Source organism: Helianthus annuus, chromosome 10, assembly GCF_002127325.2.
Source record: "Helianthus annuus cultivar XRQ/B chromosome 10, HanXRQr2.0-SUNRISE, whole genome shotgun sequence".
Lineage (NCBI taxonomy): Eukaryota > Viridiplantae > Streptophyta > Magnoliopsida > Asterales > Asteraceae > Helianthus > Helianthus annuus.
Genome location: NC_035442.2, coordinates 43806437 through 43823932, shown reverse-complemented (window position 1 = coordinate 43823932; position 17496 = coordinate 43806437). Strand labels below are relative to the sequence as shown.

Sequence of the window (17496 nt, the reverse complement as noted above, 5' to 3'; positions counted from 1 at the left end):
AAATGAGGCTATTTTGAATATTAATTGTGTTAAACTATGTGAAACTTTTACTCTATGTGATGCTTCTTATATGAGAACGATGTGATCTTGACTCTTGTGATGCTTTTTATATGTAAACGATGTATATATCCTAGAAACTTGTCACTTGTTATGCTGATACTTAATGAACAAGAAACTAGCTTAATCGCGAACTTGAAACATGGAAACTTCTTGTGTTATTCATGTTATTTGAACATCAAGATGTAATGGCTACCCACAATAATACGCAACGCAACACTTAACCTCGCTCGCAAAACGAACCGAAGTCGAAAAAACTAATAAACGCGAATCGGCTGTCCGAGTGGACATCAGATCGGATGACCATCAGCTCGGATGACCATCCGACCGGATGGCCATCCGACCGGAACGCCATCCTATCGACTACTACACACTTGCACCGACTTAACCTCATTCAATCGAGGTCATTCGACTAGCCCTGTCACTATCACCTATAAATAGAGCACTTAACCTCCATTTTCACCGTTCATTCGGTTCATTTGCTCTCAAGCTCCCAGACACTTTCAGTCACGATTCAAGGCCAAACTGTAAGCTTTTTACCTCTAATCTCTCCTAATCTTCATCTTTATCCACTTCTGCACCATATTCTTCATCAAAATCACACGAACACTTCAACTTTTTCCCAAAAACCAACTGATTTGGATCTCTTGGAGGTGTTTTCCACTCGGTTGCTAATGCAAACTATTGTGGGGAACCATTTAACCAAGATTGGTTCGAGATCTAGCGGATTTTCACAACTTTAATACAAGATCTAAAAGATTATCACACTTTTATACCAGATCTAACGGGATTCACATGTTTCTGGCTCGGATCTGATAAACTTCACATTTTACAACTGGTTTCCGAACTTATCTTCGGTTTTTATACAAAACATTGATGAAATCGGACTCAATCAGACTCTCGACTCGTTCCTTAGTCGAGAGTCGGCTTGAAAACTGATTTCCACCGAAGAAAACGGACCGATTAACGGGTCCAAACATGAAATCTCACCAAGAACAGCTTGTCTGTCCGACGGGGTGGTACCCATTCAATCGAATGAGCTGGGTTTGGTGTGTTTCTGTTGTTTAACATGTTGTTACGCCGTCTCCGTCGACTCAAAACTTTTACTTATAAATTTTACGAAACTTCACACAGACCATCTGTTCGAATGGCCATCCGATCGGATGACTATCCGTCCAGATGATCTGCCTATGATAACAATTGTTGTTTGTTTTTAGAGGACACTATGATCGAAACATCAAAAACTTTAACAGTTCACAGACACCCACGCACTGTTCCAATGTGTTGGTGCATCCGTCTGTCGCTTGCGTCTTGTATCGAGTCTTGCATAGAACAGGATAGAACAGGGCACGGAATCCAAGAAACATGTCTTAGGAAGTGATTCCGCTCCAAATGACATCTTGTCATTTGGAGCGAAACCCCATCTTTCTGATTCCGCCCGAGATGCTTATTAATCTGATTTCACTCTAATTGTAACATCTGATTCCGCTCCTTGTAACACTGTATGTTGGAGCGAAATCAGAACAAGTATACATAGGATTCCTAGGAGCGAAATCACATAGAGTTCTAGGTCATTATTTCCCGGCGAGCCACGAAGTGCTGCCGAAGTGTTGTCAGAGCTTGTAATCGATTCAGTAATCAATAAAACAACAGTTAAAAGTGAATACGGCTGAGATTGCACCAAAACATTAGTTTCTGCCTCTTGTTTTGTCAAAGAACTCTTCTGCTCGACTCATTCAGGGCCAAAAACGATCCTACAAGTGGTATCAGAACTCAGGAGGAAGAGTTCTTGCCATTTCAGCTGTGTTTTCTGTCTTTCTACACCTTCTTCTTAAAAAATCAAAATTTTTCACGGTAAAATCGGCTCAATTCCACACACAACACGCGTAATCATGTTTTGATAAATCCTTAACAGTTTGAAAGCTAAAATCGGTCTAAAATCTGAGTTTTACTTGATTTCGCTTGAAAACATGTTCGAGATGATGACGTCATACTTGATTTCGCTCGAGATTGCAGTGTGATTTCATTCCAAACCGAGGTTCCGCTCCAAAGTTTCTGTCTGATTTCACCCTAAAAATCTGATTCCGCTCCAAATCAGATTTCGCTCCAAAGTTAAACTTGATTCCGCTCCTATTGAACATCACATTTGATTCCGCTCCAAAGTTAAGTGTGATTTCGCTCCAGTTGAACATTACATCTAATTCCGCTCCAGTGGAACTTTGGAATTTCGCTCGAACAGCACTTGGTTAATTCTGCTCCAAACCTGATTTCGCCTGAACTTGGAATTTGTGAACTTTTGGACAATTGAACATGGACAACGAATTTTACAATGCCTTTGCTAGTCCGATTACAATCACTCAGAATGCTTTGCTTGAAAATGAAACCGGGACATCTCAGAAACCGCCTAAGCTCATGGATATTGATGATTACAATGCTTGGTCTGAACGGTTTGGAAATTGGGTTGAAGCTTATCACTTGGATGCATGGGAACACACTGAAGAACCATATGTTAGACCCACAACGAATGGTGTTCAGCAAACAATTAGAGAAATGAGTACTAAAGAGAAAAAGAAATATAGAGATGAAAAACAGATGGTGAGTCTGCTTCAGCAAGCAATCAAAGAGGACATTTTGATCTTGCTTCAACATGATGGAACTGCTTATTCGATCTGGACCGAATTGGAAGCAAAATTTGTAGGAAGCGATGATATGCTTAAAAACAAAATGTCGCTCATGAAGAAAGAATTTGATTTATTCCGTGGTTTGAAATCTGAAAACACCAAGCAAATTATTGAGAGATATTGTAACTTGGTGAGAAATATGTCAAAACTTGGTATTAAAAAGGATACTGATGAATTGATTGAAAAACTTGCAGATGCGCTACCACATGAAATCTGGGGAACTTTTCTGATGATGCTGAGAAACAACAGAAAAGAATATAAAAAGCTAACACTGGGAGAGTTCATCAAACACCTGGAAGCTCAAGAGATGGAGCAGCGAAAGATCGCCAGGATGAAGAACTACGATGGAGAACAAGACATCAGTCTGTATTTCAAGAGTGGTGTTAGTGAAAAGACAAATTTTTCTCCAAAAGTTGAAACAGCTTACAATGCAAAAGATTCTTCTGAAAAACCATCTCAGGGATCAAGCAGCACAACAGGATTCTCTTCATTTCCGACATATGATCCAGAGTTCACTACAACAAAGAGTGGCAAAGTTCTTCAATGCAACACTGCTTTAAAGCTGGAAAATGATCAGAACTATACTGAGGAAGTTGCTAAAAGCCACATGTCTTTGTTAGTGACCGTGCTTGAATCCTATGGAGGCTTAGTTGCAGGTAGGATCGGTAATCCAATGCTCACGAAAGAGGATTACGATCAAATCGATGCCGAGGAAATGGAATTGATGGACATTAAATGGTGCATGGCTAGTGTGTTGAGACGTGCTGAGAAGTTTAAACAAATTACAGGCAGAGATGATTTTCGCGAGGCTCATGTGTCAACTTTAGGTTTTGAGTCTAAAGTTACTTGTTTTCGTTGCAAGGAAAAAGGGCATTTTAAGAGGGAGTGCACAAATCGTGAAGCGAGTGGAGCTCAAAACCCTTTTAGAAACAACGATTACCACAAAAAGGCAATTTATCATCAAGTCACACCACAGCCGTATCAACAACAACAAGCACCACATCAGGCACAAACTACTCATGGTAGATTAAAGATTCAAAGAGAGCTTGTTTGGGAAAGGATGGTGGTTTCAGTTGGGATAATTACATTCCAACAAATAGCAAAGTGTGTTTGGCAGATCAAGAAGATGAAAAATTGGCTTAAGGTTTCAGTTGGGACAATTGCTGCCCAGATCAAGAGTTCATGGCCAAAGAAATTTCCAAAGACACGTCAAATGTTAAAGCTTTTATTGCTAATGCTTACGATCTGAAATGGGCAGAAAAATGCAGAAAAGTCAGGGAAGCTGCAGAAGAAAAAGGGAGAAAGATTGAAGAAGAGGAAGAAGAAGAAGAAGAAGAAGAAGAAAGGTTAAAAGCTGAAGCAGAAGCAGAGAGAAAAAGAAGAAATGAGTTCTTCCATTCAAACAGAACAGTCAAAGACGTTCCAGTATTTGAGATCAAAGTTGATACTGAAGCAATCAAAGTTCCTAAAAAGTGTCTGAATTTTGATTCTTTGATCAAACAAAACAATGAACTGTTGCACAACATTAGCAGATTGAAAGAATCATACGATACAATGAACAGAGAGATCAACAAATACACTGAGTCGAATTGTGAACAAGCTGTTACAATGAATACACTCAAAGGAGCTTACATAAGACAGCTTGATGATGTCAACTTTCACATAAAGAAATCTGCTGAGCTGGAACTGAAATTGGCAACACAAAAAATAGAAATTGAGAGAGTTAAAATTTTATTGAATAGTTACTCATGTTCTACCTTTGTTGTTGACAGGATTTATCCAATTGTGGAGAGTTTGAAGACTTTTGAAGAAGTAAAGACTTCGGAAGAAAAGAAACCTGTGACAAAAGACGAAGATGAAGTGAAAATTTCTGCTAAGAAACCAAGTGTGGTCTACAATAGATGTCCGCCCCCGGTCAAAAATGGATATTCGCCTCGAAATCCAATTTCCGAAAAAGTCAAAAAGGCAATTAACTTACATTGGGAGTCTGCGCCATCAGATAACTTGCCAGAAAATATTGATGTCACGTACACGTCATCCGACACTGATCATGAGTCAAAGTTGATAAAAAGTATGGTCGATCAGGTGTTAGATAAAGATGATTGTGAGGAGTCAAACATGAAGTCCAAACCCGAGTCGAAGTCTGAGTCCGATACGTCAAAGCCAACAATCAAAAAGGACAAACGGGTTTATGATACGAAATTTTTGCTATCAAAATCTAATTTGAATGACGAACCGGTCAAAGTAGCATATACTTTGAAAGATTCTGACAAATTATATTCTGATGAAACTTTTCCAATAAGAAGTGTTAAACTTGAAATGATTAACAAGGTTTTCAAAATTACAGAAATCAATATTTCTGAAATAAAAGATTTAAATCTTTCTGGAAAACCTAAACAATACACTTCAAGAGAACAACAAAGAATTAACAAGAAAATGGGTTACAATTGTGGTTATAGTTTCCAAAAGAAACCAAACCATAATCGTAATTTCAAAAAGAAAGGTCTTGGATTTAATCAACCGAAAAATTATAAAAATGAAAAAGTTTATAAACCAAAAACTGTGTTTGTTTCAGGGAAAACGACAGAAGCTGAGAAACAGCAAGCTTTCCGAAAGCAGACGAATCAAGAATTCCTTACCAAGAAGCAAGAGGACATGAAGAAAAGAGTTGCTCAAAAGCTTACAGAGACGAGAACTTGTTTTCAGTGCAAGACTGTTGGTCATGTTGCTAGGAATTGTCCGAAAACATTCAAACCAAAACAGGAAGTCTCTGGTAAACTGAAAGAGAAAATGGTTGAGAAAACTGAACTTTCAACCCCAAAATTTACAGGCTTTGAAAATTCAACCTTTGAGGTGGGAGAATGTTCAAACAATGTTTTAAAAAGAAAAGAAAATGTGAAAAATCAAAAATGGATTGTTAAGGGTTCAGGTAACAGTTCTGGTGATGAATCTGTCTCCACAAAGACAGAGGAGCCGCAGGTTGGTGTGAAAAATGAAAAATTAGTTTTGACAGTGGATGATAAGAACTTTCCACCAATGAATGCTAAAAATTTGAAATCTAAAATCGGAAAAGTAGAAATTTCAAATCAATTTTATTCTGACAAGAAGAAATTTGGCAAAATGGTCAATGGTAAGGCCAAAAGTGTCAAAGAATTTTATGATGCCAAAAGAAGTGTTCACAAGTTTGTTGAAAGTAATGATGAAGAAGAGATTGTTACACCCAAGGCTGGTCAGGCTTGGGTGGATATATTCTTCAAAGAATAGAAACCTGACTTGCCGGAGCTCCCAAGTTGGTAATCGCGGAGCATGAATCGGCATCTTTCTTGAAAATGTTTGTTAAAATTTCTTTTGAGAAGTGTGAATTGCCGGAACTCCCAGGTTTGTAAGTGTGGAGTAGGAATCGGCACCTTGAGAATTCAACCGACAAGAGGGTAGTTGGTTGAAAAACAGGTTTGAAATGTTTGTTTTTTTTTTTTTTTGATCCTTCAATTGGTCCAATCATCGATTCTACAAGTGGTTAATCAAGGTCATTAAGTTGAACTTGATTTAACTATCATTTAAAAGATTGGTAAACAATGTGATGAAATGACCCCATAACCTACAAGTGGTTGATAAACGAACTTGTTTTCCAGAAAAACCATTCTGATTAAAACAGACTTAAGTGTTTTGAAATCTTAATGGGAAAATAGTTTGTTGTGAGGGGGAGTTCTGATTGTTTATGCCAAGTGTATGGAGAATTGAGGCAATTCGTTATCAGTTGTCATGTTCTGTATAGTTTGTTTTCAATTTCTTTAAATGTTTTTGAATTTTTAGGGGGAGTAAGAAATTTTCAGAAAATCCAAAAACATTAGAAAATTTGAAAAAGACAAAAACATGATAAAATGAAAAAGGAGTTTTTGTTGCATAAAAGAGGAAATGATAGTACATCAGTGGACTATCACAACACGCTAAAGAAATGTAAAGTCAAAATGTGATAAACAATCTCACTGTGGATGTGTCAGTAGGTTTTTACACATTTAGTAAATTGTGACGAGATATAAACCTAAAAATTCAAACTTGCCTATTCTGTGGGTAACAACTTCTTGGATATATAGGTAACCCCTGAAATCTTGTTTGAAAGGTCCCTTATTCTGAGATACTAGGTCTTTATGCTCAGTGATATCTGGGGTATTATCCCGGGACTTCTGCTGTATGGAAGTACTGACCTAGTCCCCGGATAATACTTTCTGCAAATGCTTGAAACATAGCACTGCCCTCAGCAAGTTGATTAAACAATAAAATTGATAATCATTGCAGTTGTAACAAAAGATCCTCTAAAGGGGACACACCAAAAGTCGAAGCTGTCATCTCTCTGCGTATACGGAAGTATCGACCTGAGCTCTCACGGCCCTCGCATTTTAACCCCTTTACAGATATCATCTGTGGTATACTCACCTGTAAGACTGAATATTGGGATCTGGATACGGGAGTATATTCAAGTAGTGGGACACACGAATAAGTTTAAGTAATTAAGACACTAATCGTGTATCTCGAAACAGTTGAAATTTGTGTGAAAATTTAAGAGGACAAACATACTGACAATCTAGGTGAATTGTTTAAAACTTAAAATGAAATCTAGCTTAACGGTGTTGGTGATGTGTCTCAAAAACTGATATGATCCTCTTGCACGATCTCACAAAAATATTGTCTGTAAATAGTTTCTTTACTGCATTTCTCTTTTATTCAAAAATCCAAAAAGATTTTAGTGTGTTTTAGCATAAATTTTGAAAAATTCAAAAAGATTTTTGACAATTGGTGTTGAAAAGCTGATTTTCAAAATTCTGAGTGCTAAACATGAAGAACAGGTTTGAGAGAGTGTATGAAGGTGATATGTTTACAAGTGGTTTTCATAGAACAAATCATTTTGTAGATTTTCTGACATAGTTTCTAAATTTTAAAGATTTAATCTTTGAGAAACTTATGTATTGGGTAGAGTTTATGCAGATAACCTGAGCTGGAAGAGAGCCAGGTCACGATTTTAGAATGAATGTGTGAAATCCAGACTACGATCCCAGCAAATTGAGAGGGGGAGTCTGAAGATAAAGTTGAGGAAGCAGCTAGAGCAGATGTTGATTCTGAAATTGCTGATGCTGATGAAGTTTAAACATTCAACATTCGAGAGAGAGGAGTTTGTTGCTGATAAAGACTGATAAAGACTGAAGGTAGACAACCGAAGACTTGACACTGAAGACTCCGTCAACATCCGAGGGGGAGTTTGTTGGTGCATCTGTCTGTCGCCTGCGTCTTGTATCGAGTCTTGCGTAGAACAGGATAGAACCGGGCACGGAATCCAAGAAACATGTCTTAGGAAGTGATTCTGCTCCAAATGACATCTTGTCATTTGGAGCGAAACCCCATCTTTCTGATTGCGCCCGAGATGCTTATTAATCTGATTTCGCTCTAATTGTAACATTGTATGTTGGAGCGAAATCAGAACAAGTATATATAGGATTCCTAGGAGCGAAATCACATAGAGTTCTAGGTCATTGTCTTCCGGCGAGCCACGAAGTGCTGCCGAAGTGTTGTCAGAGCTTGTAATCGATTCAGTAATCAATAAAACAACAGTTAAAAGTGAATACGGCTGAGATTGCACCAAAACATTAGTTTCCGCCTTTTGTTTTGTCAAAGAACTCTTCTGATCGACTCATTCAGGGCCGAAAACGATCCTACACAATGGCCATCCGTTCGAATGGTCATCCGCTCGAATGACCATCCGATCGGATGGAGACCACCCGTTCGAATGGCCATCCGTTCGGATGACCATCCATCCAGATGACCATCCGCTCGGGTAATCTGTCAGGCACTTTAACTCGATTTTCGCACTATTCGACACTCTGTCCCCGACCGGGTCAGCACTTAGAGGACTTATGCTCTGTTCCCCGCACGCAGGCTGACCCAGCGCTCCCTTCGATCCAATTAGGCAATGTTAAGTTCTAAGTGCCCACTGTGAGTATACTCGATCCCTTTATGTCTTAAACACTTTTGGGATGCAACATGTATTCTATACTTAAACATAAGACACTTGAAACTTGTTTATGATCATACTCTATCCATCTTTACATGAAAACATGATACTTGTGATACTTGTGAGACTTTTTATGCTATGTGAATGTTTGAATCTTGTGTGTAGTTCCGCCTTAACAATTATAGCAGCTATAGGGGTAACACATCGCCCTTGAGTCTTGGGGTATTGTTAAGTTAAACATGCTAACCTCCTGTTATTCTTTGGGACAGGCAAAATTAACGTGTTGGAAACTTGGGCTATCATATGATTCACGTCAGCTTAGCATGTTGAAACATGTTATATGTTTTTCATGTTCGATATGAGCAGTACACATTTTAAACTATTTCTACTATGTATTAAACTTGTATACTCGCCAACATTTTTTTGTTGACATTATTCTAATACATGTTGCAGGTTGATAGTCGTAGTGAATCAAGAATCAAGTCAGGGTGGACTTAGAAACACACCTAGTTAAGTAAACAATGTTGAAACTTGATTTGTTTGTATTTGTGTTTTGGATCAATGTTTGATAGTTTAGTAATTATGAAATTTAAATTAATTATATTGTCACGATTAGTTGTTATGGATTCTCTTGAGCAATTTGATTCGCTTAGTGTCGCGCCCCGATGTTTCCGCCATCGATTGGGGTGTGACAGATTGGTATCAGAGCCATCGGTTGGGGTTTGACAAGTTGTTACTCGGATAGTCCCTAGAGTGGATGACCGTTAGTTTGTTTCGTTAACTCCATGTAAAATGGCAAAATTTCCCTTATTAAAACAAATAAAACAAATAAAACAAAATTATAATTAATCAATTAATTGAGGGACCCACCCCCACCTCCTCTTCAATCTTCATTCCAGTTACCTTCCCTCCACCTCTCTGCCCACCTATAACCTCTTCGGAAACCTCCCATCCTCCTATTGTCACCGCCACAATCCACTTCAAAAACACGTATCACCTACCCCCATCACAACTGACCTTCATCACCTGACTAACCACGATCTGTTCATCCATATCCACCAATAACTCCATTGCAAAAACTATCATCCATATCCGGCTACTAACTCCACTTGTTCGCCAAAATCCACTACAAAAACCATCATCGCACCACCTTTCCCCATCGCCATCCACCCACCACCTCCCTCCATTCAAAACCCTAACCACTAAATCACCTTAGACGCACCACCACTATTACCCCCATCAAAGCCACCTCGTTGAATCATCATATCCCGAGTTGTGGGTTTTAGATCTGGTTAGGTGAAGTGGTAAGCCAACCATGAATTCATTGTTCCGATCTGCTCACCATGGTAGTGTATGTGATGGGGCTCACTTAATATTTCTTGAGAGAAAAATGGATGTGAAGGTCATGGTTTGTGGGGTGTTTTGTTGTTGCAGGGAATGAAAAAGGGAATGAGTTTTTTGGGATGAAGAAACAACGGTGGGGTGGGGTGAGGGATGGGCTTAGTTAAAAATGGGCCCGCACAGATTAATTAAGTTTTTTTAGTGTTTAGTTATTGTTCTTTTTGTAATAAGGGTATTTTTGTCATTTTACACCAACTTAACGGTGCAAACTAACGGTCATCCACTCTAGAGACTATCCGAGTAACAACTTGTCAAACCACAGGGAGCACAGGTGTAATTTCCAAAAGTTGGGGGCTAAACCTGTTACTTTGACAAACCACAGGGACTATCCGTGCATGTATTCTATATTTAAACACACGACACTTGAAACTTGTTTATGATCATACTCTATCCATCTTAACATGAAAACATGATACTTGTGATACTTGTGAGACTTTTTATGCTATGTGAACGTTTGAATCTTGTGTGTAGTTCCGCCTTAACAATTATAGCAGCTATAGGGGCAACACGTCGCCCTTGAGTCTTGGGGTATTGTTAAGTTAAACATGTTAACCTCCCGTTATTCTTTGGGACAGGCAAAATTAACGCGTTGGAAACTTGGGCTATCATATGATTCACGTTAGCTTAGCATGTTGAAACTTGTTATATGTTTTTCATGTTGGATATGAGCAGTACACATTTTAAACTATTTCTACTATGTATTAAACTTATATACTTGCCAACATTTTTTTGTTGACATTATTTTAATACATGTTGCAGGTTGAAAGTCGCAGTGAATCAAGAATCAAGTTAGGGTGGACTTAGAAACACACCTAGTTAAGTAAATAATGTTGAAACTTGATTTGTTTGTATTTGTGTTTTGGTTTGACAGTTTAGTAATTATGAAATTTGAATTAATTATATTGTCATGATTAGTTGTTATGGATTCTCTTGAGCAATCTGATTCGCTTAGTGTCGCGCCTCGATGTTTCCGCCATCGGTTGGGGTGTGACAGATTGGTATCAGAGCCATCTGTTGGGGTTTTACAAGTTGTTACTCGGATAGTCCCTAGAGTGGATGACCGTTAGTTTGTTTCATTAACTCCATGTAAAATGACAAAATTGCCCTTATTAAAAACAAATAAAACAAAATTATAATTAATCAATTAATTGAGGGACCCACCCCCACCTCCTCTTCAATCTTCATTCCAGTTACCTTCCCACCACCTCTCTGCCCACCTGCAACCTCTCCGGAAACCTCCCATCCTCCTATTGTCACCGCCACAATCCACTTCAAAAACACGCATTGCCTACCCCCATCACAACTGAACCACCTGACTAACCACGACCTGTTCATCCATATCCACCAGTAACTCCATTGCAAAAACTATCATCCATATCCGGCTACTAACTCCACTTGTTCGCCACAATCCACTACAAAAACCATCATCGCACCACCTTTCCCCATCGCCATCCACCCACCACCTCCCGCCATTCAAAACCCTAACCCCTAAATCACCTTAGACGAACCACCACTGCTACCCCCATCAAAGCCACCTCGTTGAATCATCATATCCCGAGTTGTGGGTTTTAGATCTGGTTAGGTGGAGTGGTAAGCCAACCATGAATTCATTGTTCCGATCTGCTCACCATGGTAGTGTATGTGATGGGGCTCACTTAATATTTCTTGAGAGAAAAATGGAGATGAAGGTCATGGTGAAGAAACAACCGGTGGGGTGGGGTGAGGGATGGGCTTAATTAAAAGTGGGCCCACACGGATTAATTACGTTTTTTTAGTGTTTAATTATTGTTCTTTTACTAATAAGGGTATTTTTGTCATTTTACACCAACTTAACGGTGCAAACTAAAGGTCATCCACTCTAGAGACTATCCGAGTAACAACTTGTCAAACTACAGGAGCACAAGTGTAATTTCCTAAAGTTGGGGACTAAACCTATTACTTTGACAAACCACAGGGACTATCCGTGCATTTTACTTCTTAAATAATTACAACATAGATGTAGTATCTTTCATTTAAGTTGATTTACTTTTAATTATTGATTTTAGGCAAATATTTATATATAAACAGTTAAACACGTTAAAAAACCACGATTTACTTTTAGTTATTGATTTTAGGCAAATTTTTATATATAAATAGTTGAACACGTTAAAAAACCACAATACTTTTATCATATAATATTAATAATAGACACTTCTAATAGCATCACCAATACTAATGTTCGATGATTCAACAAATAGTAATAACATCACCAAATACTAATGTCCGGAGATTCAACAAATAGAGTAGGCAAAAGCTTTTACTGAGGGTTCGGGGGACGGCTGTTAGCAGCCGAAACTCTTGAACCCTACTCGAGCAATTCTTTGCTTGTATAATCTTTGTGAGCCATCACTTCAATAAAGCAAAAACAATCCTTTTTAGCTCCGGTTGCGGTCTTTGTTGCTTCAATCAGATCTTCTTCACAAACCACCTTCAAAATTTCAACAACTTTATCGTAAACAATCAAGAGTAAATAGTTTAAAATGAACATGTATAACGGATCTAAATGGTTTCATTTTAGCTAGTTGACCTGACAAATATAAAACACAATCTAAATCGTTCCGTTTATAAATAAACGTGTCAAAATAACAATCTTACCTTTGTAGTCCAACACTTGCCCTCTCCATTGCGGACCGCATCAACCAATCCAGTGTAGTTCCAATTCTTGATCACATTGTAAGGCCCATCATGGATTTCAACTTCAATGGTGTAGCCACCATTGTTTATCAAGAAGATGATGGAGTTCTGCCCACATCGCAGCATTGTGGACACATCTTGGGCAGTAACCTGTAATTAATCAATAAAAACTATTGAGTTAAAAAAAAACGGTATTTAGATCAATGAGATTCAGGTTAAGTTGTATATATACTTGAAAGCTGCCATCACCAATGCAAGCAATTAGGGGCGGACCTGTAGTGTAAACGGGCGTAGCCCGGGCTACGGCTCAAGATTTTACCAGTAGTGTAAAAAAAATTTTTTTTTTCGATTTTTATACACAGACACCCCTGAACAAGTACAAGGACACCTCTAAAAATTTTTGGGATACCCCTGAGTTGAAGGTCTAGTTCCGCCACTGCAAGCAATCACCCTCTTATCAGAATAGGAAGAAGCGTGTATTTCCATTTCGCTTCTTCTAAAAGAATTCAGCGGACCCAACTGCTTTTGTATTTTTTTCTCTTCGATGCTCCACATAAATTAAAAAAATGTTCGAAAAAATAGATTTTACAGGGTTTTTGAATATAATAGAAGAGGGATATATCACATACATGGGGAAAAAGTTTAAAACCCTAATCTTTTTAATTCCTATCCTATTTTGAATTTATTTAATTTGCATTTGTAACAACTACTTTATTGAACAACATTGTTGTATGAAATGTGTGCATCATATAAGAGAGCTTGTATATGTTAAATTTACATATATCTTGTATGAGGTCGTATAGGACTGGCATATCGTGTCAACCCAACCTGTTAAGACCTGAAAACGATAAGACACAAACCTGAAACAGGTAAACAGGAACACGACACGAAATCTTGTCGTATCGGATTTTCCAAACACGAACATGATAATAAACAGGTTACACGAAACGACCTATTTAGACATGAAAATTTTACCAACGTATCATACAACCTGTTAAGACACGGACACGACATGTTAAGACATGAACACAACCTCTTACTTCATGTTTGGTATTTAGCCATTAACAAGTAATAACATGTATTGTATAATGGTTAATAGGTCTTAACATGTCATATTGTGTCTGACATGACATGTTAAGACACAACCACGACCTGTTAAGACACGAACACGAAAGGAGTAAACACGAAAACGACATGAAATTAAACAGGTTTTATTGTGTCGACCTGTTATAAACACGAAACATGTTAAAGTTAAACAAGAAACCTATTAACTTAGTGTAGGTTCGTATCGTATTATCGTGTTCGTGTGGTCGTAAACCATTTTCATATAGCTTAGGTTGTGTGAGGTTGTGTGCATCATGTGCTATACAATCATTTGATCATACTCTTTTTTATCTAAATTTCACCAACTTCATCGACTTTTTTAAAAACTTATTTACTAAAATAGGTAGTTTCAAAAGTATTTACCAAAATAGGTAGTTTTTAACTTATAGTTTCTCACTCCTAATCTTATTAGATAATATCACCTAATAATTCATTAAATCATTTTTAAGATATTATGTTTGTTTAGTTTAATATTATTCTTTAAAACTAACGATTTTAGAGTAAACTACATAAAACGTCCTTTACGTTTCCTCAAACTTGCAGGTATCAGCATTTATGTTTAAAACTTCCTAAAACAACCTTTAAGTTTAATTTTGTTACGCGTTCAATCCTTTACGACTAACCAAATTAATTTCATATGTTAAATTCACTCACATGTTATATTTGTGATTTTGGTTTCTCTTCTTGTAAAACCCACAAAAACTACACAGTAACATCTGCTCTTCTTTAACTTCAATGAAAAACCTTAACACATGATTCTTCATCACCTTCACGATACCAGTTTCCTCTTCTCACTAATGAATCACCATTTTTCTCTTCTCACTAGGGCTGCAAACGAACCAAACGTTTGACGAACAGTTCGTGAATCGTTCAGTGAGAAGTTTGTTTGTTTTCGTTCGTTTATTAAACAAACGAACACAAACAAGAAATTTCGTTTGTTTAGTTAAATGAACAAACATGAACAGAGGTCACATTCGTTCGTTTATTATGTTCGTGAACGTTTGCTAACGTGTTCGATAGTTCATTATTTTCGTTTTAATATTTTATTTAAATACTTGAAAAGTTGACAAATAAAATATGTAATAAGTGTCAATGTATTGTATCTTCTGCTCATAAACTCTTGTTTGTGTTCGTTTGTTTTCATTTATCTTCATGAATATTAATTTGTGTCCATTTGTGTCCATCAACGTTCATTTTCGTTCGTTGCCTAAAATTAACAAACGAACACGAAAAAGTTTATTTCCTTATCAAACGAACACGAACATAATATCTCGTTTGGTAAGTGTTCATGAACAGTTCGTGAACACATATATTTCTTAACAAACGAACATGATTAATGTCTTGTTCATGTTCGTTCGGTTCGTTTACAGCCCTACTTCTCACTAATGAATCAAATCTCTATCTCTCACTCAAAATTCTCTTGGTATGTCTACTTTACACACACACTTCATATCCCAAAATCATGATTTTTTGTATATTAATTCTTTCTTTCACACAAACTCATGGGTTTGATTTTGAATTTGAGTTATTAAATCATCATATATCACTAAGACCTAACGCAAGAACGGAGGTTCTCCGGATCCGTTACAAAGTCGTCGTAGATGTGGACGAAGGGCGGCGGCGTAGAGAAGATACTATGGTGTAGATCCGTAAGAATAAAAGGGAGGAGAACTTGCTTAAGAAGCATCAAGTGCTACAGTCGGTGTAGCCAGTGTCTGTCGGTGCTCCGGTCACAATTTTCGCCACCATTGAGAAAAAGGTATTCTCTCTCCGATTAGAGATATTTGTTAACTGTAGCTCATATGTGTATATTAAGGACTGATTGATAGACTATCGTTGATATATTAAGTTATTGTATGGATACTTATGATTTGTGATATGGTGATAAAGAATCATGTTTTAGCATTTTTAATTGAAGTAGATGAAGAGAAAATTGGTAGTGTGTGTTTTATAAGAAGAGAAACCAAAATGACAAATATACCCTCACATGTTATGCATGTGAGGGACTTTAACTGATGAGATTAACTTGGTTAGTAATAAAGGATTGAACTTGTAATAAAATTAAACATAAATGTTGTTTTTAGCAAGTTTTAAACATAAAGGCTGGAAACTGCAATTTTGAAAAAACGTAAAGGACATTTTGTGCATTTTACTTATGTTTTTAATGTAAGGTTTTTTTTACAATACATAATAAATTTCTTTTTGCTTTTACAAAGAGTCAGTCATGTCATATATAGCACTAGGTTATAACTCCGTGTATTACACGGGTTAAATAAATATAATTTTATATACAAAATAATATAAAAATATATATCTTTAAAAATCTCGTTTATTACACGGGTTGAATAAATGTAATTTTATATATCAAATAATAAGCCAATATATATTTAAAAATCTCGTTTATTACATGGGTTGAACAAATGAAATTTTATATATTCAATAATAAAAAACGTTGTATTTTTAAGAACCCCGTGTATTGTACGGGTTAAGTAAATTTAATTTATATATTAAATAATGAAAAAGTTACATTTTTAAGAACATCATGTTTTATATGAGTTGAGCACATATAATTTTATATATTAAACAATAAGAAAATTATATCTTTATAAACTCTGTGTATTATATGGATTGAATAAATCTAATTTTATACTACATAATAAAAAAAAAGTTATATTTTTAAAACCCTGTGTATTACACGAGTTGCATAAATGTAATTTTGTATAGTAAAAAATAAAAATGTTATATCTTTAAAAAATCTCGTTTATTACACGGGTTGAATTAGAGGTGTACAAAAAACTGATTTTAGAACCGAAACCTGGAAAAAAACCGAAACCGGTTTTAGAACCGAACCGAACCGCCGGTTGTAGATCGATTAGGGATATTTATCCTCGAAACCGGTTTTAAAACCGAAAGCGGTTGTAAAAAAACGGTTTAAACCGGTAAAAAACCAGTTTTTTTGTAATACACCAGTTAAAACCGACCATAACCGGTTGGACCGGTTATTGATTTGAGTAAAAAAACTGGCTAGTAACTGTAACCGGTTATAAAAAAACCGGTTTTTTGTTTTTGATGAAAAAACCGCCTCGGTTAATAACCGGAACCGGTTTTTGAAAAAAAACCGATTTGTACACCTCTAGGTTGAATGAATCTAATAAAAATTTATATCTTGAAAAAACTAACGGATATACTCGATATACGATGGATTGGGTGACTGCGGTGATGTATCTTTTGTTAATTTCAGGATAAATAATTTTAAAATCTAATAAATATTTTAAAATATTAGATTATCTCCTATACGAAATGTTTAAATTTAGAGTTAATAGCCAAAATGGTCCCTGAGGTTTGCTCACTTTTGCCACTTTAGTCCAAAATCCAAAAATTTTAAATCTGAGTCCCTGAGGTTTTCATTTTGTTGCCATTTTAGTCCAAAAACGAAATTTGACTAGAATCCCCAAATTAAAACCCCTTGTTTTGTCCTTACCCTCAGGGGTATTTTGGTCATTTTAGAATTATTATAACTAAAATGTCATCTGTCTCTCTCCTCTCTCTTTTAAAACCCTAAGATCATAACTGGAG

General features: G+C 36.6%; 1 protein-coding gene across 1 annotated transcript; it reads right to left on the bottom strand.

Moving 5' to 3' along the window:
• Positions 1-12487: 12487 nt before the first annotated feature.
• Positions 12488-12980, bottom strand: LOC110881729 (pyruvate decarboxylase 3). Its single transcript, XM_022129901.2, has 2 exons — positions 12778-12980; positions 12488-12610 (listed from the first exon to the last, which is right to left on the bottom strand). Exons 1-2 carry the CDS (start codon positions 12940-12942, stop codon positions 12488-12490), a joined length of 288 nt encoding a protein of 95 aa, XP_021985593.2. The 5' UTR covers positions 12943-12980.
• Positions 12981-17496: the final 4516 nt, after the last annotated feature.